Genomic DNA, 25,679 nt, shown 5'->3' with positions numbered 1-25,679 from the left:
GTTTGGAACTATAGCCCATAGGCACCCGCTTTGCGGCGAGATCAAGGTGTGTCGCCACTTAACTCTCTTACTATTCCAATCGGCCTGCATTCACCGGCCCCGTTTTGCAGTTATTCCTTCACTCGCTGGCCCTTTCAGAACACGGTGTTTTAATGCTTGATTGGATGGAAAAAAATATCATATATTACCGCCGAATAATCGACTATAAACCGATTTTGAAGGTAGTCGAGTCGACTATCAAAAATCACGTTAATCACGGTTTGTGTGTGTGTGTGTGTGTGTGTGTGTGTGTGTGTGTGTGTGTGTGTGTGTGTGTGTGTGTGTGTGTGTGTGTGTGTGTGTGTGTGTGTGTGTGTGTGTGTGTGTGTGTGTGTGTGTGTGTGTGTGCGCGCCTCCCTAATGCGGCCCCAATTAGCTGACTGTTCACTGTGAATGACCCCAATGATCTGCAGGGGTCAATAGGTCATGCTACAAACCATTCTGTGCCCCAAACAAACCTACAGACAGACCTACGCACAACAGTGTGTTATTATGTGGAAAGCACCCCGACAATCAGTGGTTGAATTGAATTATTATTGGCAGGTGGAAAAAGTCTGACATTTGCATTGGTACACCAGGGCATGTGAACAGTGGCCTGAAGTGACAACAAATCACGGGTGAACGCAGCGAATCAGGCTGGACAGCAGGCTATGTGAGCAGAGCTTTAGTGCCAAAAGTGGGCTGTGTGGTTTGTATGTGTACAGACTGCACGCACGCACGCACGCACGCACGCACGCACGCACGCACGCACGCACGCACGCACGCACGCACGCACGCACACACACACACACACACACACACACACACACACACACACACACACACACACACACACACACACACACACACACACACACACACACATTGTATATAAGTGAGGGTACATGATTTAACAGAATACATTTTTTTTAACACTTAGCCCACTAGCATTTATTGAAAAATTAGGATCTAATTCACACCAGCATTTTTCCCAGTTGAGCTCTTATTTTGAAAAGCCACATTTCCAGACTTCCGGAAGTATACATATCCTAGTAAGTTTAACGGGTCTCGTTCAACTTTTCTTTACAAGATGGATCTATGCCGGGGCACTGGAGGCCTCCTCGTCGGCTCTGTGCCATCAAAGAAACTTTGTTTTGACCAAAAATGCCATCTGGGACAAGGAATAGGAGATACAGGCGATTGAAAGAAACAGATAGAATGGATTATTATGGCGAGGACGATCTAAGATGGGCGATCCATTGTCATGACAACAACAGGTAGCTACCCGATGCTAACGCAAGTAGCATTATGGCTTGATTGATCGAAAGCGCTATAAAAGCGCAATTGACCTAGATCTACGGCAATGGCGCGGAAACGGTTAATATTTATTTTTAAAAGAAAAAAAACTCACTCACACTTAGTATATGCCAGTGTGCCAGTGATCGCCCTCCCCTGTGCCAATGTTGGCACTCCTGCCTAATGTTGCCTACCCTAACCCTTCAATTTCCACCCATCTGGGCAATGGGACTGCAACCTCAAATACAGATCCCATAGTCTCTACTCTCTAGTCTGCGAGGACCATTCACAAAAAAATGGAAATAAATTTGGGTTTCATTGGGTTTCATACAGATTTTATGTTCTCTGTTCTCCTGGACAACTGCACGCTGTTGACATCAATGATTATTCTTAACACTGGACCTGTACGTACCCGCCGGCCACCGGCCTACTTGAGAACGATGCAACTTGGGAACCTAATAATACCCGTTGTGAACTTGTGATAGCACCCATTTTAACTGTCTGTCTGTGTCCCACATGGAGATCTCTGTATCTGTCTGTCTTGGAGATCTATGTATCTGTCCGTCTGCCTGTGTCTAAAGAGTGCAAACTGACTGAAAAGTGGACTGGTTAAGTAAACAATTGTCAGGTGTGGGGTTGCCATGGCAATCAATTGGCTGAGACAGAGGCTCGAAATAGGGCACTTGGGCTAATTAGGCCCACTGGCAGAGCCTGACCAGAGCCTTTTGTGATGTTTGTGGACAACCGTGGGTCCGACCGACTCGATGCCGGGCACTGCACTCCCTGTGGGGGTGTGGAACGCGTGTGTCGAATTTGAAGTCAGTGGGGAAAACGGTTCTCGAGTTACGTGCATTACAACCGTACACACACGCACGCGCACACACACACACGCACGTGAGACGTGAGAGACGTGGCGCATTTATAGTTAGATGGTGCAAACTAATCCTTGACAGCTACCTAGGTACTACAGTCCATTGTGTCTTTGACAACCAATTTTCCAATTATGTCCCACTCCCCCATCAGAAGACAAGTCCACTCCACTTCAATTTCCCTCAGAATGTTTCAAATTCAATACATTTGTCACATCGGCTGTACAGGCGTGCAGTTAGAGCCTGTCACTATCATCATCATCATCATCTCTCTCTCTCTCTCTCTCTCTCTCTCTGTACCTACAGTACTTGTTCTACTTGAATGTTGTCGGACTTGAATGTTAGCTTACCGGACTGGTATTAATCCTGCTAGTGTTTCAGCTGTTTGATGGTTGTTAATACGTGCCAATCTTAAGATCTGCTGCTGTCGCAGGGCACAGGGAAATTTGACGTTTGTTGGTTGTGAAGAACATTTTGTAAATGCAATATAAATGTGTTCAATCTGATAATTTGGGGCGTGTTCAATCTGAGAATTGGAGAGCAGTGTAAGGTGACCTTCACACCCAGGGCCGGATCAAAAAAATAAAATAAATAAATGGTGTCTAAAAAGATTAGTGTTTTATTGTTGGTGAGAAGGGCAGCTGAAAAGTGCAATTGTGTGTAAAGCAGCAACAATGCACTAGATTGGCTGTCACTCTGGGGGGGGGGGGGGGGGGGTAGGCGACCGGAAATAGGCCAATATAACGGCATAAAACTGCCCCAAAACGGCTCCGAAACAGCAAACATGTTGCGCGCGCGTGAAGGGGGGCCCTTCGAGCTTCAGTGCCCAGGGGCCCTCAGAGGTGTTAATCCGGCCCTGTTCACACCAGAAAGCTTTACTGCGATTAAAACGAATCCTGCTGCACATTGTTGGAAAGTGCGCTTCGTTTGGCAGGTGTGAAGCATCATTAGAATCCTAATGCGCATCAAAGAACCGCATTCTACTCCGACCAAACACGGGAGTTTCGCTTCGCTTCCAATCGCACTTGATTACGATTCAGGTGTGAATGCAATCCGCAGCAAATAAAGGAAATGAAGCAAACAATGTGGCGGGTTATGAGTATAATTTGCACGTATAACATGCACGTTATGAGTATAATTTTAACACCATAGATTTCACTGTGTAGGCTATAGTTTATGAATTGAACACATTGATACAATTCCCTGCTGCGTTTCCTTGCTGCACTTGACACAGCCAGTGTGAAGGCAAACCGCAGCAAATTAAATATGCAAGAATCCCAACTTCTCCGCCCATTTGCATCGAGTCTACCGAAGTATTAGGTGAGAATGTGACCTAAAGAAGTGCTTTTTCAGCTGCCTCAAGTCCTCTCAAAATCCCTCACATCTCTGTGTCACTGCTCTCCTGGACAACTGAATCTGTTGACACATGGCATGGGTCATGACTGTGTCTCAATTGCAATACAAATCACAGCTGCGGTTCTTAAATCAAAGTTCTATTCTTCTTTTCCTTTCGGCTTTTCCCTTCGGGGGTCGCCACAGCGAATCATCTGCCTCCATCTCATCCTGTCCTCCGCCTCCTCTTCTCTCACATCAACTAACTTAATTTCCTATTTCACTACAACCATCATTCCTCTAGTCCTCCTGGATGGCAGATCCCACCTCAACATCCTTCTACCGATATACTCACTATCCCTCCTCTGTAAAGCAATATCTCTCCCCAATTACGACCAACACAGGGGCTCCACAAGGGATTTCACCGGTATTACTCACTCTGTACACAAGCGACTGTAGGAGTGAGTCAGACAACACCTGCATGTTGCACTGCTATTCTGTAAAAAAAAAAAAGAATAAAAAACAACCCCCTGTACCCCCTGACACTGTCAGCTGTCCCCCAGGTGTTCCCATTCCCATCACCGCCAAGTGTAATCTAGTCTCTATGGGGTTCTGGGTGAGTGACTCATTATGGCTGATGTGGAAGCACAGAGAAGCATGTACAGCCACAAGTCTGCCTCATGATAAGCATGGTTTGTCAACAAGGTCATCCATAATGTGTAGGAAATCACACCGACATGTGAACTGAGTAGTACTGTGTGTGTGTGTGTGTGTGTGTGTGTGTGTGTGTGTGTGTGTGTGTGTGTGTGTGTGTGTGTGTGTGTGTGTGTGTGTGCGTGTGCGTGTGTTATGCGGCAGCGGTGGCCGAACGGTTTGCGGAGCGGTCTTGATACCGGAAGGTCGCCAGTTCGTATCCCCGGACCGGCACGTTAAAATTACCACCGCTGAAGTGCCCTTGAGCAAGGCATTGAACCACTACCATGAAATGTTCTATGAGCAGGGCCTGGCTGTAAACAAGTATCTGATGCTTAGTCCAGTTACCCTGGGTAAATATAGTAACTTTGCTTTGCGTGTGTGTGTGTGTGTGTGTGTGTGTGTGTGTGTGTGTGTGTGTGTGTGTGTGTGTGTGTGTGTGTGTGTGTGTGTGTGTGTGTGTGTGTGTGTGTGTGTGTGTGTGTGTGTGTGTGTGCCTCCCTAATACGGCCCCAATTAGCTGACTGCTCACTGTAATCTGATGTAGTGGGTTTGTGGTGGGTGGTTGAGACGGGGGAAGAGCCTTTGTGTATGTATGTCCTTATTGTTGTTGTGTACTGTACTGTACTGTACTGTACTTGTTTGTTGTATGTTGTGCCTTAAGGACTCATTTCGAAAGGAACAAGCACGCACAACTCCAGCTATCTCAGTCTCTTGGAACATTTTACCGGGTGCACGGTCAGGAAACACTTTAGAAGAAGGAGAATACCAGCACTCACAGAGTAGTCATTTAAGGCACTTTATTGTTTCATCTTTACATGGGAACACAACCTTCCCATGTAAAGATGAAACAATAAAGTGCCTTAAAGGGGAATTTCTCCCTAAACCTTTTTTTTACAAAAGTAAGTTGATAATTATGTATATTGACCAAAAAAAATATTACAAAAAAAATAAAGATATAGGGGAGCTGAAGCTGCAGCTGGAGATGAAGCTGGGGCTGGGGGGGGTCTAACGCTAGAACTCCTATTCAATCGCGCAATAGTTTTTTTGTTTTTTGTTCACATCTGTTCTAGATGATGTGACAGCAACACTCCATGCATATTTCTTTTTGGTCAATATACATAATTATCAACTTTTGTAAAAAAATGTTTAGGGAGAAATTCCCCTTTAAAGGACTACTCTGTGAGTGCTGGTATTCTCCTTCTTCTAAAGTACCTTAAAACCCTTAGACTCCCGTTGACGGAATTGACGGATTTAATCAATAAATCCAGACCTACCGTTGACGGAATTGACGGGCTGTCAATCGGGAGCCTAATCGGGACCTTGATGTAGCAAGATTTAGCATTTTTTGGCTAATTTGGCTAACGTCCGATGTAATGTTCCTAAAACCGGCCGAAATCCGCGCGTGCATGGTCGATCACGCACGCGCATGATTGTGCATGCATCGCTGCGTAAAATGCGATGTTTTGGGCTTGATTAGAGCTTAATTTGACTTAGTTATGAAAAAGACGATGATAGCTTAGCATTCCGGACATCTTTCATTTTGGCACACTAGCAAAGCTACTACCGGATATTTTGATCCTAACCGGATGTGGTCATCGTTCACTCGCTCCTTTTGGTCAGAATCGGCACAATGGTGACGTTACCGCCACCATCAGGTCTGATTGTCCCAATACTATAGTCTTGCCCCGTCAGAATGAGATATAGTGTGTAAATCGCGGATTTTTCTTTTGGCATTAAAATGATGAATTAAAAATATGAATATATGTCACAAAAGGGCTTTTTGGGGGAGTGGCAGCCCAAGGGTAGGACTCCCTTGAAAACGAGTTGCTGCAACTCAAGGGACTATCCTTCAGGGACATTTCAAAATAAAAATGACCCCAATGATCTGCAGGGGTCAATAGGTCATGCTACAAACCATGCTGTGCTCCAAACAAACCTACAGACAGTCAGACAACACCTGTATTGTTAAATGTACAGACGATACAGCTATTGGTCTGATAACTCTGATTGAGGATGATGAGATAAGAACAGTGGGTGAGTTTGCTGGTGTAGTTGAATATTAATAAAACTAAGGAGGTCATATTTTACTTTAGGACTGGTGCTCATGCACACCAGGAAACAGTCATTGGTGGGGATGAGGTAGTGATTGTGGAGGAATACAAGTACTTGGGTACAACGATTGATTCCAAGCTGACATGGAATTCCAACACTCATGCCATCTATAAAAATCGGGAAAAAATGTAATGGCACTCTTCCATTGATCCTTTGTGGAGAGTGCATTGACATTTTGTTTTGTTTGCTGGTATGGCTCATTATCATTGGTTAATAAGAACAAACTCCATAAAATCATCAATGTGTCCAACAAAATAGCTGGGGTACGATTGAGAGTACTAGAAACTCGTCCGGTCTCGATTCTAGTTCAACGCGTCATTGGCTCTCTTGCGACGTTGTCACCCTTGCAATGTTGCACTGCTAATTGTAGTGAGCAAGGAAGGTGTTGGTGTGAGTAATGAGTGTGATTGATTGATGCACATGGAGAATAGGGTGTAAATGCAGACGGGAAGTAGACGGAAATAAGATTAGCATAATCATTTGCATTTGATAAGCATTTGTATTGTCATGTTGTAATGTATGACAGTGTTTGTAGCAAAGAGTAAGAAAGGCTAAATAGTAGCAAAATGAAATATAGTATGTTGTGGGCAGGATGATAAGCTTAGAACCTTCTGGTCTCTCTGCCTTTATCTCGAAAACATCTGGCATGCGCTGTCACTCTGATGTACTCGTTCCCGATCCTTGTTATTCAAAGAGAGCAATACACTGTAAGCCATGAACATAATATGTGATAACATCATCAAAGTGTGCTTTAATACAAATTCCAGAGTTTCATTCTAGATACTGTAACTAGTCACTACAGTGTAAAGCTATAATGGGTTGACCTTCAATGACAACAACACAAGCCATCTTCACAAATTGCCAGCAGCAGACTATGGAGGCTGAGATGTATGGACGTGGCCCATCTCATAATCCCCAGCTTTTACATCTGTCCTATAGAAAGCCTCCTTACATTCCCTGCTGACCAAAGACCTGGCACATACATATAGTAGGCCTATGTGTCTCTCCACTGACAGGGTTGACCTTCAATGACGACAACACAAGCCATCTTCACAAATTGCCAGCAGCAGAATATACCTTCTATGGAGGCTGAGATGTATGGAAGTGGCCCATCTCATAATCCCCAGCTTTTACATCTGTCCTATAGAAAGCCTCCTTATACATTCCCTGCTGTGCAAAGACCTGGCACATGTATAGTAGGCCTTTGTGTCTGTCCACTGACGAAAACATTGTAATTTTTGCCAGAGGAAGTGTTTTGGAGGGCTCCAACTGTTTATATTCACTTGTACGTGGCTCATCCCATAATCCCCAGCTTTTGCATCTGTCATATAGAAAGCCTCCTTACATTCCCTTTCCTGGATTGGTACGGGGGACTCTCACAGACTAGCAAGGCTGTATGATCCTTTGAATCACTTTCAGAGCGATTTGTTGGATGATAGAAATATTGACAACCAAGAAAAATACATCAGAAGGACACCTGGAACGCAATCGTTCAGTCGCCCTTGGAAAGTTGACTTATTATTAAGTATAGGAGACGATTTAGCCACGGTTCACATGACGCTGGTCTGTCATGGCGGAACTTCAACCTGGTGTACGCACTTTTCCCATTTACAACGTTAACGTCTACATACATGTTCAGATTTCAAAATAAAGTGCTCGCCCCAATGCCACTCCACGCTCGCTATCCGCTCATGTTGATTTCTCCCTAATCCGCTCCCTCCTCGTTCCATCGCTGTGCTTCATTTGACACCGCTCGCTCTGCACTACGCTCAGGCCTGTACGCTCAGCAGCAACATAGAAGATGTGTTGTATTACTATTTTGCATGTAAAGCGGCCCGCTTTTGGCACAAAAGCTCTGCTCACATGCCCTGGTGTACATATGCAAATAGAGAATAAAGACTTTTTCTCTGGTCACCTGCCAAATAATGAATAATTAAACCACTGGTTGTCGTCGGGGTGCTTTCCACATAATAGCATGGCCTTTATACATGTTATAAATTACTGTAGCATACTATGTACAATTGTACACAGTGTTTTTAGATAGCATGTTTATACTAGGCTTGATGTTTACCTGTCACCCTAGCTTCTTTGAAGCACTACAGTGTTGTCTTTTGTTGTCAAGGGTTCATGGCATGCCATGAATGCCATGGATAAGAATTATTATTATGAGTATTGCTAATACCAGTCTACGGTCAAACAGCCTCATGCAGCTCCATTCATGACAAATGAGATGTCCTTTATTGTCCACAAGGAAAATTCATTCTGTCGGGTCAGACAAGACAAAACACACCACATAAAAAAATAAGGTTACCATAATACTTCTTTAATATAGTTTTTTAGCTGCTTTTTTATGCCTCATGGTTTTTGATTGATTGATTGAAATATGTATTAACAGTTTGCAGAATTACAGTACATTTCAAGCACAACTCAATACAAAGACTGTTAACTGTGAGTGGACGACCCAATAAAGTACTGTACCGTACTGTACTGTAGCATACTAGTTGTTGTCTCCACCAGGCCGAAGGCATGGGGAGAGAGTATGTTTTGCACTCCGTCCGTGTGTGTGTCCTTCCGTCCGTCCGTCCATCCGTCCGTCCTTCCGTCCGTCCGTTATCAGCTAATCTCTGGCACCGTTGGCCCGATCCATGCCAAACTTTGCACACACACTCCCTGGATGCCAACGACGAACCTCTGCCCCAAATATTCCTCAACGGCCTGTTATAGCGCCACCATGAGGCCGATTTAGGCAAAAAACATTTATGTAGATTACTCGTACACATTTTATCCATACATCACACAATTCGTTATACACTATCTCCATAGTCATGTGATCAACACGGAGCGGCACCATTTCCCATCTTCCATCCTGATTAGCTAAGATTGGCTTCCAAAGCTCACACGATTGGTCCGTTTCGAACAAAATGCCACAAATCACAAACACAGTGTGCAATTTCCGTGAAATTATACACACGCATTTCCACTAGGCCGAGGACGACATGCCACAATTATTTTCCCCAAATCAGCCTCACGGTGGCGCTATAACAGGCCAATTCCTGTTTTAGCTATAACTGCATCGATCTGTATACAACTTATGTATGCGCACTCCCTAGAGGCCATGGAAAAACATTGTCCCTGCATCGCTCCACATCTGCCGGTCATAGCGCCACCATGAGGCCAATTTCTGCAAAACACATTGCTTATGTTAGTCGCACAGATTTCATCCAAATCTCACGCAAATCGGTCCACATGATCTCTGGAGTCATGTGATCAAGACGAGTCTGTTGTATTTCTCCGATTCTACACTGATTGGCTAAGATTGCCTTCCAAAGTTTTCAGGAGTGGCCCGTTTCGTTCAAAATGCTGCACATGTCCTGCTCATCCAGAATTCTATCCTCAAAGATGCTATGAGTGATCTGGCTCTGCATTTCCTCAACAAAATGAAGAAAATTGTTGCAAAAAACTAAAACAAAAAAACATGTTTATATTATACTCCTAAACATTTTGCCAAACATCTCACACAGTCCTATCCTCCTGGTGGAGACCTGTGCCCAGAAGGGCACTTTTTCTAGTTTCATACTGTACTGGACCATGCTGTACTGTACTGTGCTGTACCATACTGTACTGTACTGTACTGTACTGTACTGTACTGTACTGTACTGTACTGTACTGTACTGTACTGTACTGTACTGTACTGTACTGTACTGTGTTGTGTTGGGGAGAAAATGAGTGAAAAGGGAGGAGGGGCCTAAAGTGGTGATGATTATGACTGTGCACCACTTCAGGAAGTAGGCCACTTCCTGGATTGTGCAATAAGGCAATGTATGCTTACTGAACAAAATGTGAAGATGTTGCAGGCAGGATGGTAAGTCTAAAACCTTGTCAGAGTACTTAACAGTGGTCGTGGAAATTGTGGAGGCGTTTGAACGTGCTTGGGCTGAGTGAATGTGTTTCATGTGTTTCAAGGCTGTCTATTGTGTAGCAAGAGAAGATTTGGTAGAACAAAGTCTGCACCCACAGGTGAATTATACACTTATCTAATCCAATTAGATAGTTTGAAGTGAATCAAAGTGAGAGAGAGGCAGTGTTTATAAAAGTTTTCAACAGAGCCACGGACAGCAAATTGAATCTTTTCTAGTTTCAGAAATGACATTAGGTCCCACAACCAGGATGTGTTTGAAGGAGGTAGTTGGGTTTTTCCATAGCAGTAGGATTCGGCGAGCAATTAAAGAAGTAAAACTATTTTCTTTTGTCTGTTGTTCAGTCTGGTTCCTTCTTCAGGGACACCAAACATATCAATGCGATATTGACAACGCGGAGTCGCGGAACCCTGGATCGATCTAAGTGTATCCATGAATGAAATTAATAGTTTTGTTCACTGAAGCTTTGCAGTAAATTCCACTTTAGCATTGACTAACATGCTGATTCTGCTCTAACGTTTACAAATCATTATTTAAATACTAATAACGACCGTCGCTCTCATGTGCTGCTCTTCAGCTTGTCTCACATTGATTTATTTTAGTTTTTTTTAGTTTGAGTGCTGTGGTCAGGCCCGGATTAACAATGGAATTATTATCCCATTTAGGACTGAGACCAGATTCTACAAAATGTCTTCTAAATCATGACAGTTTTCTGAAAAACCTATGTTTCTATATCGGTGGTTTTCAAACTATTTCATGTCAAGGACCCCAACATTTATTTGTAATTGGCTGCCGACCCCCATCTGAAAATATGTTGTCCCAGGGTCCCCCCTGAAGCAAAGATTTGAGTTAAAAATGTTTATATATATATTACATTTTCACGATTTCTTAAAAATAGCAGTTCTACACGCTCGTAGTGGCGTTGTATAATATTAGTGCATTCTTAACGGAGCTGTCGACAATCACAACAAAACTGTCCTACATTGCTGGCTTTAATTTGTAGTTTGCTTTGCGTTTCACCTCGCTCGCTCAAGGGGGGCCGCCGTGATTGCATTAATATAGCCGGCGGGGTGTGTGTGTGTGTGTGTGTGTGTGTGTGTGTGTGTGTGTGTGTGTGTGTGTGTGTGTGTGTGTGTGTGTGTGTGTGTGTGTGTGTGTGTGTGTGTGTGTGTGTGTGTGTGTGTGTGTGTGTGTGTGTGTGTGTGCTCGCGCTGTCGGGATTGGGGTGAGAGAGAGAGGGAGAGGGAGAGAGACACGGCATGAGGAGACCCAGCACTCGTTATGGATTTTAGAATGTAATAATTACTGTACAACGCATGCATGTCAATTTTTGAAACCTATTTTTAAAGTTGAAGGGTTTAATATATATATATTTAAAGCTCTGATCCTCACGGGTCCTTTCGGGTAACTGTATTGGAGACGCCCCAAACGAGACCCGCGGAAATTTGGAATGGATCCGACCCTGCCCGAGGGACAAGTCAATATTTTGGGCCCGAAACGACTCGGTTTTCTGTTCGGCTTTCGGGTATTCGGTTCCGGGTGACATCACACCACCATATATGGTCATGCCTCGTGACATCACGTGACATCATGGAGACCCTTAGGGCTCCAATTTTGTTGCAGCCTTTACCCGCAGCGCGCCCCGCAATTCAGCCGCTGCCCCAAAATTACGAATATAGGAGCTTTCTCTGTCCCTTAATGGTATTTTCGTCCCGCGTCACCCGCTATATTTTTTGCCGACCCCGTTATTTGCGCCTAGAGGTGTGGTCATGGGCGTGTTGGCACGCTTTCCCCTAAATTGCTATTGCTATTTTGGTCACACACATTTGGGAAAGCGACAGTGGAGTTTAAAACCACCCGTAACTTATACCCGTAAGCCGTGTCAAATTAGTTTGGTAGAGCGACGCGGGCTGCGCGCCTGCATGGAGATGTCCTTGGAGTAAGGCATGCGTCATCTCTCCTTATTCTCTTTGTAATTTTCCTATAATCAGCAGAAGTGAGTGCCTTCCTTGTGTCCATTGTGTTTATAATTGTATAGTCAAAGACTATGCGTGATTCCACGCATGCATTTGTTCGTTCAGTTTCATCATCCGCAGCAAATGGCGTTTAATCCGACCTTTCCTTTCCGCTTGATACCGTTTCGTAGAGACGGCCTACACGCTCTATCTCAATTTTTAAAAATGATTAGAGTGAGTTGTGACTCAATGAAAAGACGAGTGTTCCTGGCTCTGTGCGGGGTGGAGAAAAAAAAGAACGAAACGAGGGGGGGGGGGGGGGGGGGTTTAGCAACGCAACACTCTTCCATGGGCTATAGAACGTAAGGCTATGAAGCAATATAGCACTAACGGGTAACGGATAAGGGATCTATTAAAGGCAATGGCACGTGGACTGGTGATTGGTTAAATATGATTTAATTATTGTAACGCCCAAACCACACCTATGCATAATATAACGGGTAACGGAGGTGTTTAAGGGATTTAGACAGGTAACCAAAATACCAACTTTAGTGGGGGGGGAACACCCTTTCCCCACTCCTAAATCCCCAAATAGTGGCTTTAGAAAGATGAGACAAAAATGGAGCCCTTAGATCTCCATATCTGTATATGTCCCATCTACCAAAAATCATTGGACTCATGTACTGTTCCGTCCACCTGGAAAGACTCCATTATAATTCCTGTTCCCAAAAAGGCAGGCTGCAAGGAAAATAATGACTACCGCCCAGTCACTCTGACTTCAGTAGTCATGAAATGTTTTGAGAAAATCATTGGATGATTTTCAGTTTGCTTATAGGAGCAGGGGTATAGAGGACGCAGTCTTGACCTTGGACTATTTTCTTTTGAAACACTTGGACAATAACAAAGCCTATGCACGCCTTCTTGTAGATTTCAGCTCAGCATTTAATACAATACAGCCACATCTCTTAATAAAGCGGTTGAAGGACCTTAATGTCCATCCTCTTATTATTAGATGGTACCATTCATTTTTAACTAAACGTACACAAACTAGGGTCAGTGTGAATGGCACTATGTCAGAGCGCAGAACTCTGAGTATTGGTTCGGTAATCTCTCAGTGCAACTGAGGTCCAATTTGTTCAGATTGGTGCAGACTGCAGGGAAGATCATAGGGGTAAGACAACTCCGTCCTCTCTCTGCAGTCTATTTATGAGCAGGCTACATTAAAACAGGCTCAAAAGATTGTCAGTGATGTTACACATGTTTTAAATGGCGAGTTTGTACTTCCGCCCTCTGGGAGAAGATACAAAGAACCAAAGTGGAAGTACATCAGATTTTAAAAATCGTTTGTACCAGCATCAACTAAGATGTTGAACGAGGCTCTGAAACAGCAGTAACTGTGTGAGGCGAGAATATCCACATCATGGGCTCCATTTTTGTCTCATCTTTCTAAAGCCACTATTTGGGGATTTAGGAGTGGGGAAAGGGTGTTCCCCCCCCACTAAAGTTGGTATTTTGGTTACCTGTCTAAATCCCTTAAACACCTCCGTTACCCGTTATATTATGCATAGGTGTGGTTTGGGCGTTACAATAATTAAATCATATTTAACCAATCACCAGTCCACGTGCCATTGCCTTTAATAGATCCCTTATCCGTTACCCGTTAGTGCTATATTGCTTCATAGCCTTACGTTCTATAGCCCATGGAAGAGTGTTGTGTTGCAATTTAGGGGAAAGCGTGCCAACACGCCCATGACCACACCTCTAGGCGCAAATAACAGGGTCTGCAAAAAATATAGCGGGTGACACGGGACGAAAATACCATTAAGGGACAGAGAAAGCTCCTATATTCATAATTTTCGGGCAGCGGCTGAATTGCGGGCCGCGCTGCGGGTAAAGGCTGCGACAAAATTGGAGCCCCATGTGTGCAATGGTGTAATGTTGTGTCTCCCTCTGTAATGTATTTTTGTCTGTCATTGATGTTTTATGTGTGGCTGTAGCTGGGGTGAAAGCCCAAGACAAATTTCCCTTGTGGACAATAAAGTTTACCTTGACCTTGACCTTGATATATGGAGCCGGCCAGCAACTCTACATCTGACCTCAAACCCTTAGATCCCCATATATGGAGCTGACCTGTTTTGACATTCCATATGTTGATCTGACCTCATCAAACCCTGTACACTCAAGACACACTCCATATATGGCCAGTACAGAATTCATTCCATATGTTGATCTGCCCCCCCCCCCCCCATGCCAAAGCGCCAGCGCTCGCCCAGCAGTCTGCCGTCTGCCCTTTAGGGTGAGGTCGCTTCTCGCCCTGAGGGCATCTTACTGGTGATACAAGTTTATCTTAGTGATTGAAGTCACACTTTGGGATATTTGCATTTCACATCCCCGACTTGACAAGATTTGGTGAATGAGCATTGAGCGAGAGGTCTTCTGCTTGCCTTTAAATTAGCATTTTGTTTAAATATCCAAGGAAGGTCTAAAAGCTTGGCCTTCTTGGATGCTTGTACACCTGTGTCTGTGGAGCTTTGAGAGTGAATGCTTCAATTTCCATCTACAGTAGCTGATTGGCATCGCTGGTGAGGCTCTTGTAGACGTATTACTGTAACTCCCTCTGTCAATCTGCTGCACTGCAACATGTTGATCCAGGTTCACACAAAACATAAATATTCATTGTAGAAGGGAGTTCCAGCCGCGCCTCTAGCCTATAGCAGGCCAGTCTGGTGCATCTCAGGAGCAGGACATATAACATGCGAACAAGAAGGCACTGGAGCAGCTCAGACGATTTAGAATCAGAATCACTTTATTTGTCATTTTCCTATGTACTTGCATACAAAAGAACATGAAATACCGTTTCCCCTCAGTTATTGGCAGTGCAACATAAAACATAGAGCCTATTTAAAAAACACAAGCTAAAAACTAAAACAAAAACAAAAACATGGACAAACATTTAAAAAGAGCCCCAGTATGTATGATGACGTGCATCTGACCTGACGAAGATGTAATTGACACATCGAAACGTTGTCACTTTTTACCTGCACCCTGATATAATAAAATAAGGGCCTAAATCGTCTGAGCTGCTCCAGTGCCTTCTTGTTCGCATAAATATTCATTCTATTTCGGTTCAGGTAATTTGAAGAGGTTATTCAACTCTCTCCAGCTGTCTATCAATCTGCACCGCCCCGTGCAAAATATGAATGAGTTCATGAACGATCGTTCATTGAACAGGTTCAGGCACAACACTGCCTATATCTATAGCTGCCTGCAGTAGCCTACAGGCACACATGTCAAATCATGACACCATCGTGACCTCAGCGTTCTTCTGAACGCACATAACAGCAACCAATGTCAGCCAGACCTAAGCTATAATCATTAACATTGACATGGCAGGCAGTTAATTCTGTACATTAAGATTATAGATTATACGTCCAAACAACTCGATATATTATCAGGCCTTCCAGTTGATAGCATATTCCATGTCAGTCGCATCAACGTCAAACAACTAAATTTATTATTGATTAACATATTCCATATTTCCACTGACGATATAGCCTATCCTAGTCCTGTTCAGCCATTGTCCCGAGTTTGAGTAAAACTACAAAAAAGTACTGATTGTGTCAGAATGTCCCATTTATCGTTTTCAAATGCATAATAATCTCAATAAAATATTTGGTCTGAGAAGAATAATCAGCCCTGTCTTTTTTTCCCCTCTTTTGCAGGAGACAACAATGGATGGCCCCATCTCTTTGACAAGTACTTTGGAATGCCCAGCTCCACTTCTGGGACCAGATCTAATGCATGCTGTAAGTACATCACAAGATGAATAATAATTCAAACTGAAGAGCCATAAATCTTGTTAGAGATTTCATATCTCATCTCTCAGAGGTGAAATTAATGTTAGATTTCTACAGATGTTTTGTCTTATAAATTTTAATCTCTCCTCGGAGGGACCGAAACGTTGCATTATTAAAATGAAAATACTCATGTACCGAGCAGAACTGTGCGGGTGTATTCTATTCCTTTCACAAATTGTAATCTCTAAAACATTTTTTACATCTGAATGAATCTGAATCACACATAATGTCTGTTTTGAGTTAGTATTAATGTGATGCTGCTATGCGTAGTATACTGTAAATTAGTAAGACACAAATTCCTTTTGAATTTGACATTCACTCTGATTATACAGAGCGTTTGATGATGAGCAGGGATTTGTGGCACCAAGAAAGCTCTCCATATTAGTGGTGTCATGAGATATGTTTTGACTGAGGGTATGACTAGTTGAAATTGGACTTGACATACTTTAAAATGACAGCTATGGCCATTCTAAAAGCCCCATGGCACACTGCAAGCGTCATCAAACACACCACGGCTACAGCCACACTGGTGGCGTTATTGGACCCGTCAAAACCTGTTGACGGCTCTATTCTGGAGCATCAATCAATTTTGTCTTGCCGCACAAGCAGTCTGTGCCAGTGACACTTTCAGTTAGTGGCCTCGTTACAGAATGTCCTGTTTGTCAGACGCAAAATGGCAGAGGGAAGAAAAATAAAATTTTGCTATTACAGAAGTCAATACAGAAGCAAATCCTGAACTTATTAGTGTCCTATCTTACGGCAGATGTCCCATCTTATCTTAATGTATTTTTGCAAATACTGCAATCTGCAACAATTTGTCCCTGAATTTATGGTTGGAATAGGCATTTAGATTTTTTTTAGACCAGTGTTTTTTGGCCAGATAAGTACTCTAAATTCCTATTCTACCTAAATAAATGCTGTTGGGAAACATCATTCTGTACATTCTCTCATTATAAACTGACACCCTTTTGGGCTTGATGTATGCCTTATTTGATAGTGTAAAGTAGTCTGACGGGGGGGAGAGAGATGGGGAGTTACCCGCAGCAAAGGTCGACGGGACTGGGACTCGAAACCGCAACATGCTGTCTAGGCTTAGCAGCCTGGAGGCTACACCAGCCGGCCGGCCCACACTGAGACCTGTGGGAAATTAATATGTTCACTGTCTGTTCATTTCCTCTGATATTGTGGGTTTTATCTTTTAACTTTTAATCTTTTCCAATCTACTACATCTGATTAATATTTTGTTTCTGTAGAGACTGACCAGTTATCAGAGGCACATCAAAGTAGTTGAGCTGACTGGAAAAAAAAGAGACAACCTTTTCTGCCTCAAATTCAGTGGTGGAATCATATTTTGATTGCTGTGGGTCATTAATTAAATGAGAACTATTGAACTATTTTAATGTCTGCTCTAGAGCTGTTCCAATTCCCAGTTGTTAAAAGAGGATTGAAATGGCAGAATATTTTGATATTTAGGTTGCTGATACATTACCAGTAAGACCCCAGTAAGATGCTAGTGCTCTAGATCTACTCTCTCCAATTACCAGAGTTTTTAAAAGAGTTTAAAAAAAGTTTTTATAAGAGGATTGAAATGGAAGCATCTTTGAAGTTTCAGGAGTTGCAGCGATAGTTGACAAATGACATTATGCATGTTTTAGCTCAGTCATGCCAGCCAAAATACAGGCGCATATTACAGCAGAGAGCATGGGTTGTCATGCCAGCCAAAATACGGGCGCATATTACAGCAGAGAGCATGGGGGTCCTTGGCCAGACCGCTTATCCGGAATCGGGTCGCATGGGTAACTGTTCCAACAGAGATTTCCAGTTTTCCCTTAATAATTAACGATATAATACGGTATATATATAATATAAGACTATAATCAAGTGTGGATGCACTGACAATTTCAATCTTTCGTTCTTGCATAAGTAGGCCTAAACAGTGTGATGATGATGTATTGGCAGGTGCACATAACTGGTGCGCCAGTGCTGCGCATGCATCATCAAAATGCTTGCTTCGCGGCAAATCAAAGGCATCATGGAAGCGCTTTTGCGTACCGAGAGCTGAGACAGGAATTGACTTCCTGAGAATCCTGACACAACATTCTGGTGCATACAGCCAGCCACTCAAATGTCTATCTACGTACACTTAGAAATAAAACTAGTGTTGACTAATCATTACAAGTGGATTTTAAAATCAGAGTAAGTCTGTTTCGGTTGTAACCAAGCTGCCATGACGTAAACACAAGCTTTTAGCCTAAGTTCATATATTTACGATATGAAGACCATGCATCTGTCACTGTCACTTAAAGTCTTAAACAATGTCCACACTTTGGAATTACGTTAAACATGGAACATCTGCAGCATTTGGTGAGTAATTAATTGTATCTGTGTTGGAGCGCTTCAGTAAGCTATACGGCTGCATGGCTCATGTGCAATCTCATGTTGGCTAAAGTAACGTTGTGGTATACTTCTGTACATTCTCACTGACGCTGTGGAAAATGTTTGGATATATCCTTTGCTGTGAGGCCATTTATTCTGACATGGTGTGCTATGTTAAGCCCTTTATAGGCATAGCAGCCATTCATTGTTATGTGACATGGTTTCTGTAACAAGCCCTGTGGTGCTATACAGTAGGACGCAAACAATGAGGTATGCACACACGCATGCACACGCAGATACAGGGTAAGCTTTTCGCTTACCCTATGAGTTAGCGTCGAAGTGTCCTTGAGCAAGACTCTGAATCCCTAATTGCTCCCAATGTGCAGGTTGGTGCCTTGCATAGTTTCCCCCGCCATTGATGTATGAATGTGTGTGTGAATGTAATGCACAATCTATGTAAACTATGCAAACCGTGCCGTATCAATGCACATTTACCATTTACTATCCATCCGTTTCACTGCTCTCCATTTTAACCCCCTCCCCTCTCTCTCTCTCTCTCTGCAGTGCTGGGTGTGGTTCCAGACCTGTGTCAATGCAGAAATCTGGAGCTGGATTGTGATGGAGCTGAGTTTCAAGAGATCCCTGTGGTGGCTGTGAATGTAACCATGATGTAAGTGAGTGACAGATCGCACGCACTGTACTGTACGTGTCTATGTGTGTACTGTACTGTACACACACAGACACAGTATTTACAGACAAGCATTGATGCACAGCAGGCCTGTGTTCCAGACAGCGGCAGTGGGGAATGAAGCAGCCCTTCTCACAAAGAACATGTCAGGAGGACAAGAGGGGTGTTTCAGGATACAATGGAAATCTGGATGAACAGCCAAAGGATTAGTATCACATCTGTCATAATTATTTATTAAGCCAGGAAGAATGTTATGGATTAACTGACAAACTGAACAGCCTCCTCAGAGCAACCATGAAGTCTGCTAGGATCTGAGTTTTCTTTTATTGGCATGAAGGCAAAACGTAACTTTAGAGGAGATGGCGTAGGTAATGGTAGTTTCCTACAATTATTATTGCGACCATAGGTCACAGATTACCATGAAAACCTGCAAATCCTGTCAGTCAGTTAGTCCGTCCGTCCATCCGTCACGCCTTGTGACACGCTCCATATATAGCCGTCTCCATATATTAAGATCACGACACTGACCTCATCAAACCCAGGATAGCCATAGGAGAAGACTGGATCATAACCTAGACCTACATCTGACCTCAAACCCTACCTGGGCCCTAACTGGGCTGGCTCGAGGCCCTGCCTGGCCTTACTACTGTAATTAGCACACATTTTACGCCCTACCCAGCCCGAAAACGTCAATTAAAAAAGAAAAGTCCATATATGGTCATGATCCAAAAGTTCAAATTATTTAGGTAAGCATTGGACGTGACGAGCCTCTCAGGTGTGATGAAGAGCCGAGAGGCGCGAAATATCACGTCCAATGGTGTAAAGCTAAATAGACTTTTTAAAGCTTTGGAGCATGAGACAGTGTGCAGACCTTACTTTTCATCATGGGTTCTGGCCTCGGCCCGGCACCTGGTTTTTAGTGAGTGGATGTGCGCTCTTTATTGTTCTTTTCTGTGATTTGGAAGAAGGGACACATTTTTCACTTGAAACACCTTCCAGACACACACACGACCTCTTAACTTGAGAAAGTTTGCCGCATATACAGTAGGAACCATGGTGTACAAATTGGATGAAAAAAAATAAACGTAAAATCACTCTCGTGAAGTGAGTGGTGCCTTTCATGATGATGATGTATGATGATGAAGTAACCGAGTGTGATTTTTGAGGGGCGCTAGCCCCTCCTATATACAGCTTTTGGTCCTTAACCCGTGTCACATTTGCCATTGACAATGAATGAAGAATTTACGTCATGTGTCTGAACAAATCAGCTTTTTGTGGCAACACAAACATGTCATTGACAGTGAAAGGAGAATTTACGTCATATGTGGACGAGCAAATCGGCTTATATATATCACATAAATTCAGTTGTCATCTTACAAGATGAGTTTTTTAAAACATTGTATCATGGTTAAAAGATTATAACATAAGTGGACAAATTAATTAATGAAGAAGTATATATATTTTTAAATTGCACAACTCTCGTGAGGTAATGGTACGTCACAGATTCTGTATATAGCAGCCTCCACAACTTGCATCATACCATATGAAAAAACTAATCAATATATTAATATCAAAGAGATTCATGTATAATATTTGCATCTATAAACAACAGAGAAGGAGGAGTTAAGAACAAGTGATAAGACAAAACGAATTGATAAAACAATGGAAATGTTCAACGATTACACGATGACTACAGAGGACCCCACAGTCAATGCGACATGGGATATTTTGGAGAATAAGCTGAAGGAAGAGAAGATACTGGAAGAGATGAAGAGACTGAAGTCTTGGGCAGACAATTTAGATGAGCGCGAGATTTTGTTGTTGATGGAGACTGTAACGAATCTTGTGGAACTAAAGAAGATAATGGGCGTTCCATCATCAACCCATGAACAGAAACCTAGCTTGGACAATCAACAGGGCACAGTTCAGGAGAAGATGAACTATGCTGAGCTTGCTGTCATGGATCCACAATATCAGTCAGTCCTCAAGCTCAAGAGGATCTTCGATGAGGGGGAGCCCAGAGAGAGGGAGAGGGTGCCAAAGCTCAAATATCAAGCAGTCTGCAAGCTCAAGACGATCTTCGAACAGGAAGATCCCAGGGAGCGTGAGAGGGTGGCAACACTCAAATATCAGTCAGTCCCCAAGATCAAGAAGACCACAGAACAGGAGGATCGCAGAGAGAGCAAAAAGGTGGCAGAGCTCGATTGTCAGTCAGTCCCCAAGCTCAAGAAGATCTTTGAACAAGTGGAACCCAGAGAGGCCGCCAAGGTGGCGAAGATCAAACGCCCGTCGGTCCACCTGCTCAAGAAGCTCTTTGAACCGAAGGATTCAAAAGAGAGAATAATGGACGTTCCACGAGCCCCAGCCACCTGTGCACAGAAACCTGCCGTTGGCTCCAGGCAGGTGGCTGTGGAGACAAAATCTCTGTCAGTCCTCAGGCTCAAGAAGTTCTTTGAACAAGAGGATCCCAGAGAGATGCCAGAGAAGGTGGCAAAGCACAAACGTCCATCAGTCGCCAAGCTCAAGAAGTTCTTTGAAAGGTTTAGCATGGTTTAGCAAGGTTTAGTCCCAAAGAGAAGAAAGTGAAATGTTCGTTCAAGAAAATCCCGCTTCGGTGATGCAGGATATATATATACACATGTTGGGTATACTGTACACCAAGGTGACAGGAGTTATCATCTCTTGTGTGGGTGCCAATATTATTTGGACATTTAAGGTTTATGTAATTCCACAAAACATGTTCCATTCACCATTTTGTTTTATAATTAGAAAATAATTATTCATTTGTTTCTTAAGATTTTCAACATTCTTTGTTTGAACCATTTCATGCTTTGTAAATGTCTGCTGAAATGTTCATCTGCAGAAATAACCCCAGTACCTTGGAAATACATTTTGTTCAACTCAATAAACATTTTCGGTTTCTTTGGCTTATTTTGTTAATTAGTATGCGTCTTTGGATGTGGGAGCCAATAATTGGGTTTATGAGTAATACCAGAATATATGTTCTGTTGATCATTTTGTTCATAATATAAAATAATAATTTGTACATTTATTAAAATTATTCTTTGTTAGAACCATTTCCTATTTTGTAAATGCGGACTGTCTTTTAAAGTAGATAGTTTGAAAATAAGTAGTAGTTTGGCATGAGTTATTATTTAATACCTTTGATAATTTGTTTAATTTGTGGAAACTAGTCCTTACCCGTTCTGAATATATGAACAGCAAATGATGTTCAGTGTGGGTACTCTATCTAATAATTTAGCGATCACTCGCCCGCTGTCTATTGCGAGCAAAATAGACAGCGGGTGAAACGGTGAGCGATCCAACTGAAGTTACGTGGAAAAGTGTGTCCCAGTATTAATCTGTGCCCGTCCCAAAATGCATTTCACTGGTGACCCGGAAGCCGTCCCAACATGCATCTAAGGAAGTACTCGGACTGACAGACAGCGACCGAGCAAAATAGACAGCGGGCGAGCGATCGCTAAATTATTAGATAGATAACCACAGTTGTTCACTCACCTTTTTAAGTCATGAATAAGACCATTTATGACTAACTAATTAGTCTGTTTTGGGCACATCTGTTTAACCACAACCCTGCTCTTGGAGTGAGCATATATATTTTTACAGCTCCTAAGGCCTCATACACACGTATCAAACGAATGTTCTGTGTTCCGTTCTGTGATTAATGGCTGCCACAATGCGATTCAAATGGGAGTCTCATGGTTTGACCAAACATTTGTGTTTGATTTTGTTTGATACGTGTGTATGAGGCCCAAGTGGTTCTATAGATGATAGTTTGAGTGTCCGCCTGCCTAATTGTCCAGTCATATTTAGGCAAGGCGATGTCATCATATTGATGTCAGACAACATGGACAGAGAAGACTGTGTCATCATATTGATGTCAGACATGGACAGAGAAGACTGTCATCATATTGATGTCAGACATGGACAGAGAAGACTGTCATCATATTGATGTCAGACATGGACAGAGACGACTGTCATCATATTGATGTCAGGCATGGACAGAGAAGACTGTGTCATCATATTGATGTCAGACATGGACAGAGAAGACTGTCATCATATTGATGTCAGACATGGACAGAGAAGACTGTCATCATATTGATGTCAGACATTGACAGAGAAGACTGTCATCATATTGATGTCAGACATGGACAGAGAAGACTGTCATCATATTGATGTCAGACATGGACAGAGAAGACTGTCATCATATTGATGTCAGACATGGACAGAGAACACTGTCGTCATATTGATGTCAGACAACATGGACAGAGAAGACTGTGTCATCATATTGATGTCAGACATGGACAGAGAAGACGGTCATCATATTGATGTCAGACAACATGGACAGAGAAGACTGTGTCGTCATATTGATGTCAGACAACATGGACAGAGAAGACTGTCATCATATTGATGTCAGACATGGACAGAGAAGACACACCATTATTAGACCTTGTCTGGTTTTTACTGCATGGCCCTCTACTGTCTCTTCGACTACAAGAACTCTGCCGAGTTTCTCGGACCGTGTCTTTTGTTATTTTATACTTATCCATACATATCCAGATATCCATTCATCGTCCCTGTAGGGTGGAAACCTTTACTTCTCATGAAATATCAAAAAGAACCCGTGTTCCAATGGATCCAGTGTAGTTATTTACTCACAAGCTCCGCTATATACAGTTTTAGATTTTACTATTATTGAGGGGCACTAGCCCCTCCTATGTCCAGCTTGTAGTGTGCGTGGAAACACAAACTTTCCTAACACAAACATTAATGAATAGCCAGTTTTGAGATATATTAACACCTAGAACGCCCAGGGGTATTTAGGACCATTAATTCAGAGCGCCCAGCGATTTACAGCAACGGAGCACATTTAGCGACGCACCAGGCGCTATCCCGGATGTAGCTGAAGTAGCTTGATGTAGCCATAACAGGCTACATCAAGGAGATCGACAACAACGGGAGGTATGATTAATTCTAATGCCACTAGCGACGGGACCGCGATGGGCCGTCTGAAATAAATAATCTTTGCTTAGAATTGGACGGAATGATTTAGATCAAGAGTTATTCACGTTTTAAGATTTTCGATTTGACCCGCTAAAATGGGGGGGGGGGGGAATTGTCGACGTCCCAACCGGAAATAACGTTGAATGTTGCGCAACAGACGCTCCCAGCCTGTGGAGCGATGCGATCGGTTTTGATATCAATAAAACTCCGTCCTTTTATTAATCTCCATCCTGAGCGCTGGGCGTTACTCTTTGATAGCTCAGGGTGTTTTTAATAGTGAAAATAATAGCTTGTTAACATGTAACGGCTATTTCCACTACTTTTGTACGAAGAGTTTGATTGATTGATTGAAATATTTATTAACAGTTTGCAGAATTACAGTACATTTCAAGCACAAACTCAATACAACGACTGTTAACTGTGAGTGGACAACCCAATTAAGCATTACACTTGTTTACAAGAGGGTCCACCTTGTTCAATTCATCAAAACATTTAGAGACGTACAAATAGACACTTCTATATATAGTCAAAGAACAGAACAGGAATTCATCATAAGGGAGGTAAAAAGGGAAAAGAAACATATACAGTAAGGGGAAAAAGGGGGTGGGCGGTGGGGGGGGATTCAGATTTTACGGAGACCAGTTTCGAATTGCAGCCGTCCGTAGGTGCCCTTTGAGAGCGGTTTTGAAGGAGTCAAGGGATTCGCATGTCTTAATGACTGTTGGTAGGGCGTTCCACATTTTGGTGGCATAGGAGCGAAAATAATTTAGTCCCTTGTTTGTGCCGAATCTGGGTTGTACATGGTTCGTTGCACTTCCTCTGGTGTTATGGGTGTGGACTTCGTTAACATCAAGGAAGTATCTACAGTAGACCGGTACATGGGTATCTTGGTGGTGTATCGAATCTTGTGGACCAGACCCATTGCAAGATGCTGTACTCTCTCGTCGACCCTAAGCCATTCCAGCCTGTCAAAGTGGGCAGGGGTGAGAGGTGGGGCATTAATTCGCTGAATATGCATTCTTATTCTAATGTAATCCTAGGTTGAACCAAGGTTTTAATGAATGGATGACATTTCCTTTGTTGTACAGGTCTCTACAGAGGAACTGGCTGAGGAATCTTAATGCGGATATCTTCTACAAGTACCAGAGCCTACAAAAGCTGTGAGTATTCATGCATTATGCAAAGTTGTGTTCTCATGTCCTATGTGAGTGTGCCATCTATCTCCCTGGAACAATTATACAGTCCACACACAGCATGAATAAATGAATTACCGACTGTGACAAAAGACTGTGAGAAAGCTTCAAAGCTCCCGGCGCGGCGGCTACAAAGCTCAAATGTTTAATGTGTGGACGAATCTAATTGATCCACACTTCACATACAAAAACTATGGAACCGTGATTTAACACTATGGAAATAGTACCAGTCAGAGAAGAGAGTTGCATAAGGACCTGAGTGGAGCATAGGTTACAGTATCTGTAAATATCATGTGGGCTGGGCTCACAAACCAACAAATTGTCAATAGACAACTCTATTAATCT

The 25,679-nt window shown here is 42.9% G+C and overlaps 1 protein-coding gene across 1 annotated transcript in view; it reads left to right on the top strand.

Annotated features, from left to right (window-relative positions):
- rxfp1 (relaxin family peptide receptor 1) overlaps nt 1-25,679 on the top strand; it is a gene marked incomplete at both ends in the record, with an annotated part of 79,583 nt that overhangs the window by 15,648 nt on the left and 38,256 nt on the right. Inside the window, 3 exons of the mRNA XM_079495172.1 lie at nt 15,918-16,001; nt 18,993-19,098; nt 25,230-25,301. Coding sequence (XP_079351298.1) covers nt 15,918-16,001; nt 18,993-19,098; nt 25,230-25,301 — 262 coding nt within the window. The remainder of the gene's footprint in view (nt 1-15,917; nt 16,002-18,992; nt 19,099-25,229; nt 25,302-25,679) is intronic.

Source organism: Electrona antarctica, assembly GCF_951216825.1.
Source record: "Electrona antarctica genome assembly, chromosome: 1".
NCBI classification, from domain to species: Eukaryota; Metazoa; Chordata; class Actinopteri; order Myctophiformes; family Myctophidae; genus Electrona; species Electrona antarctica.
The sequence above is the reverse complement of the archived record's forward strand: the minus strand, read 5'-3'. Positions and strand labels throughout refer to the sequence as shown.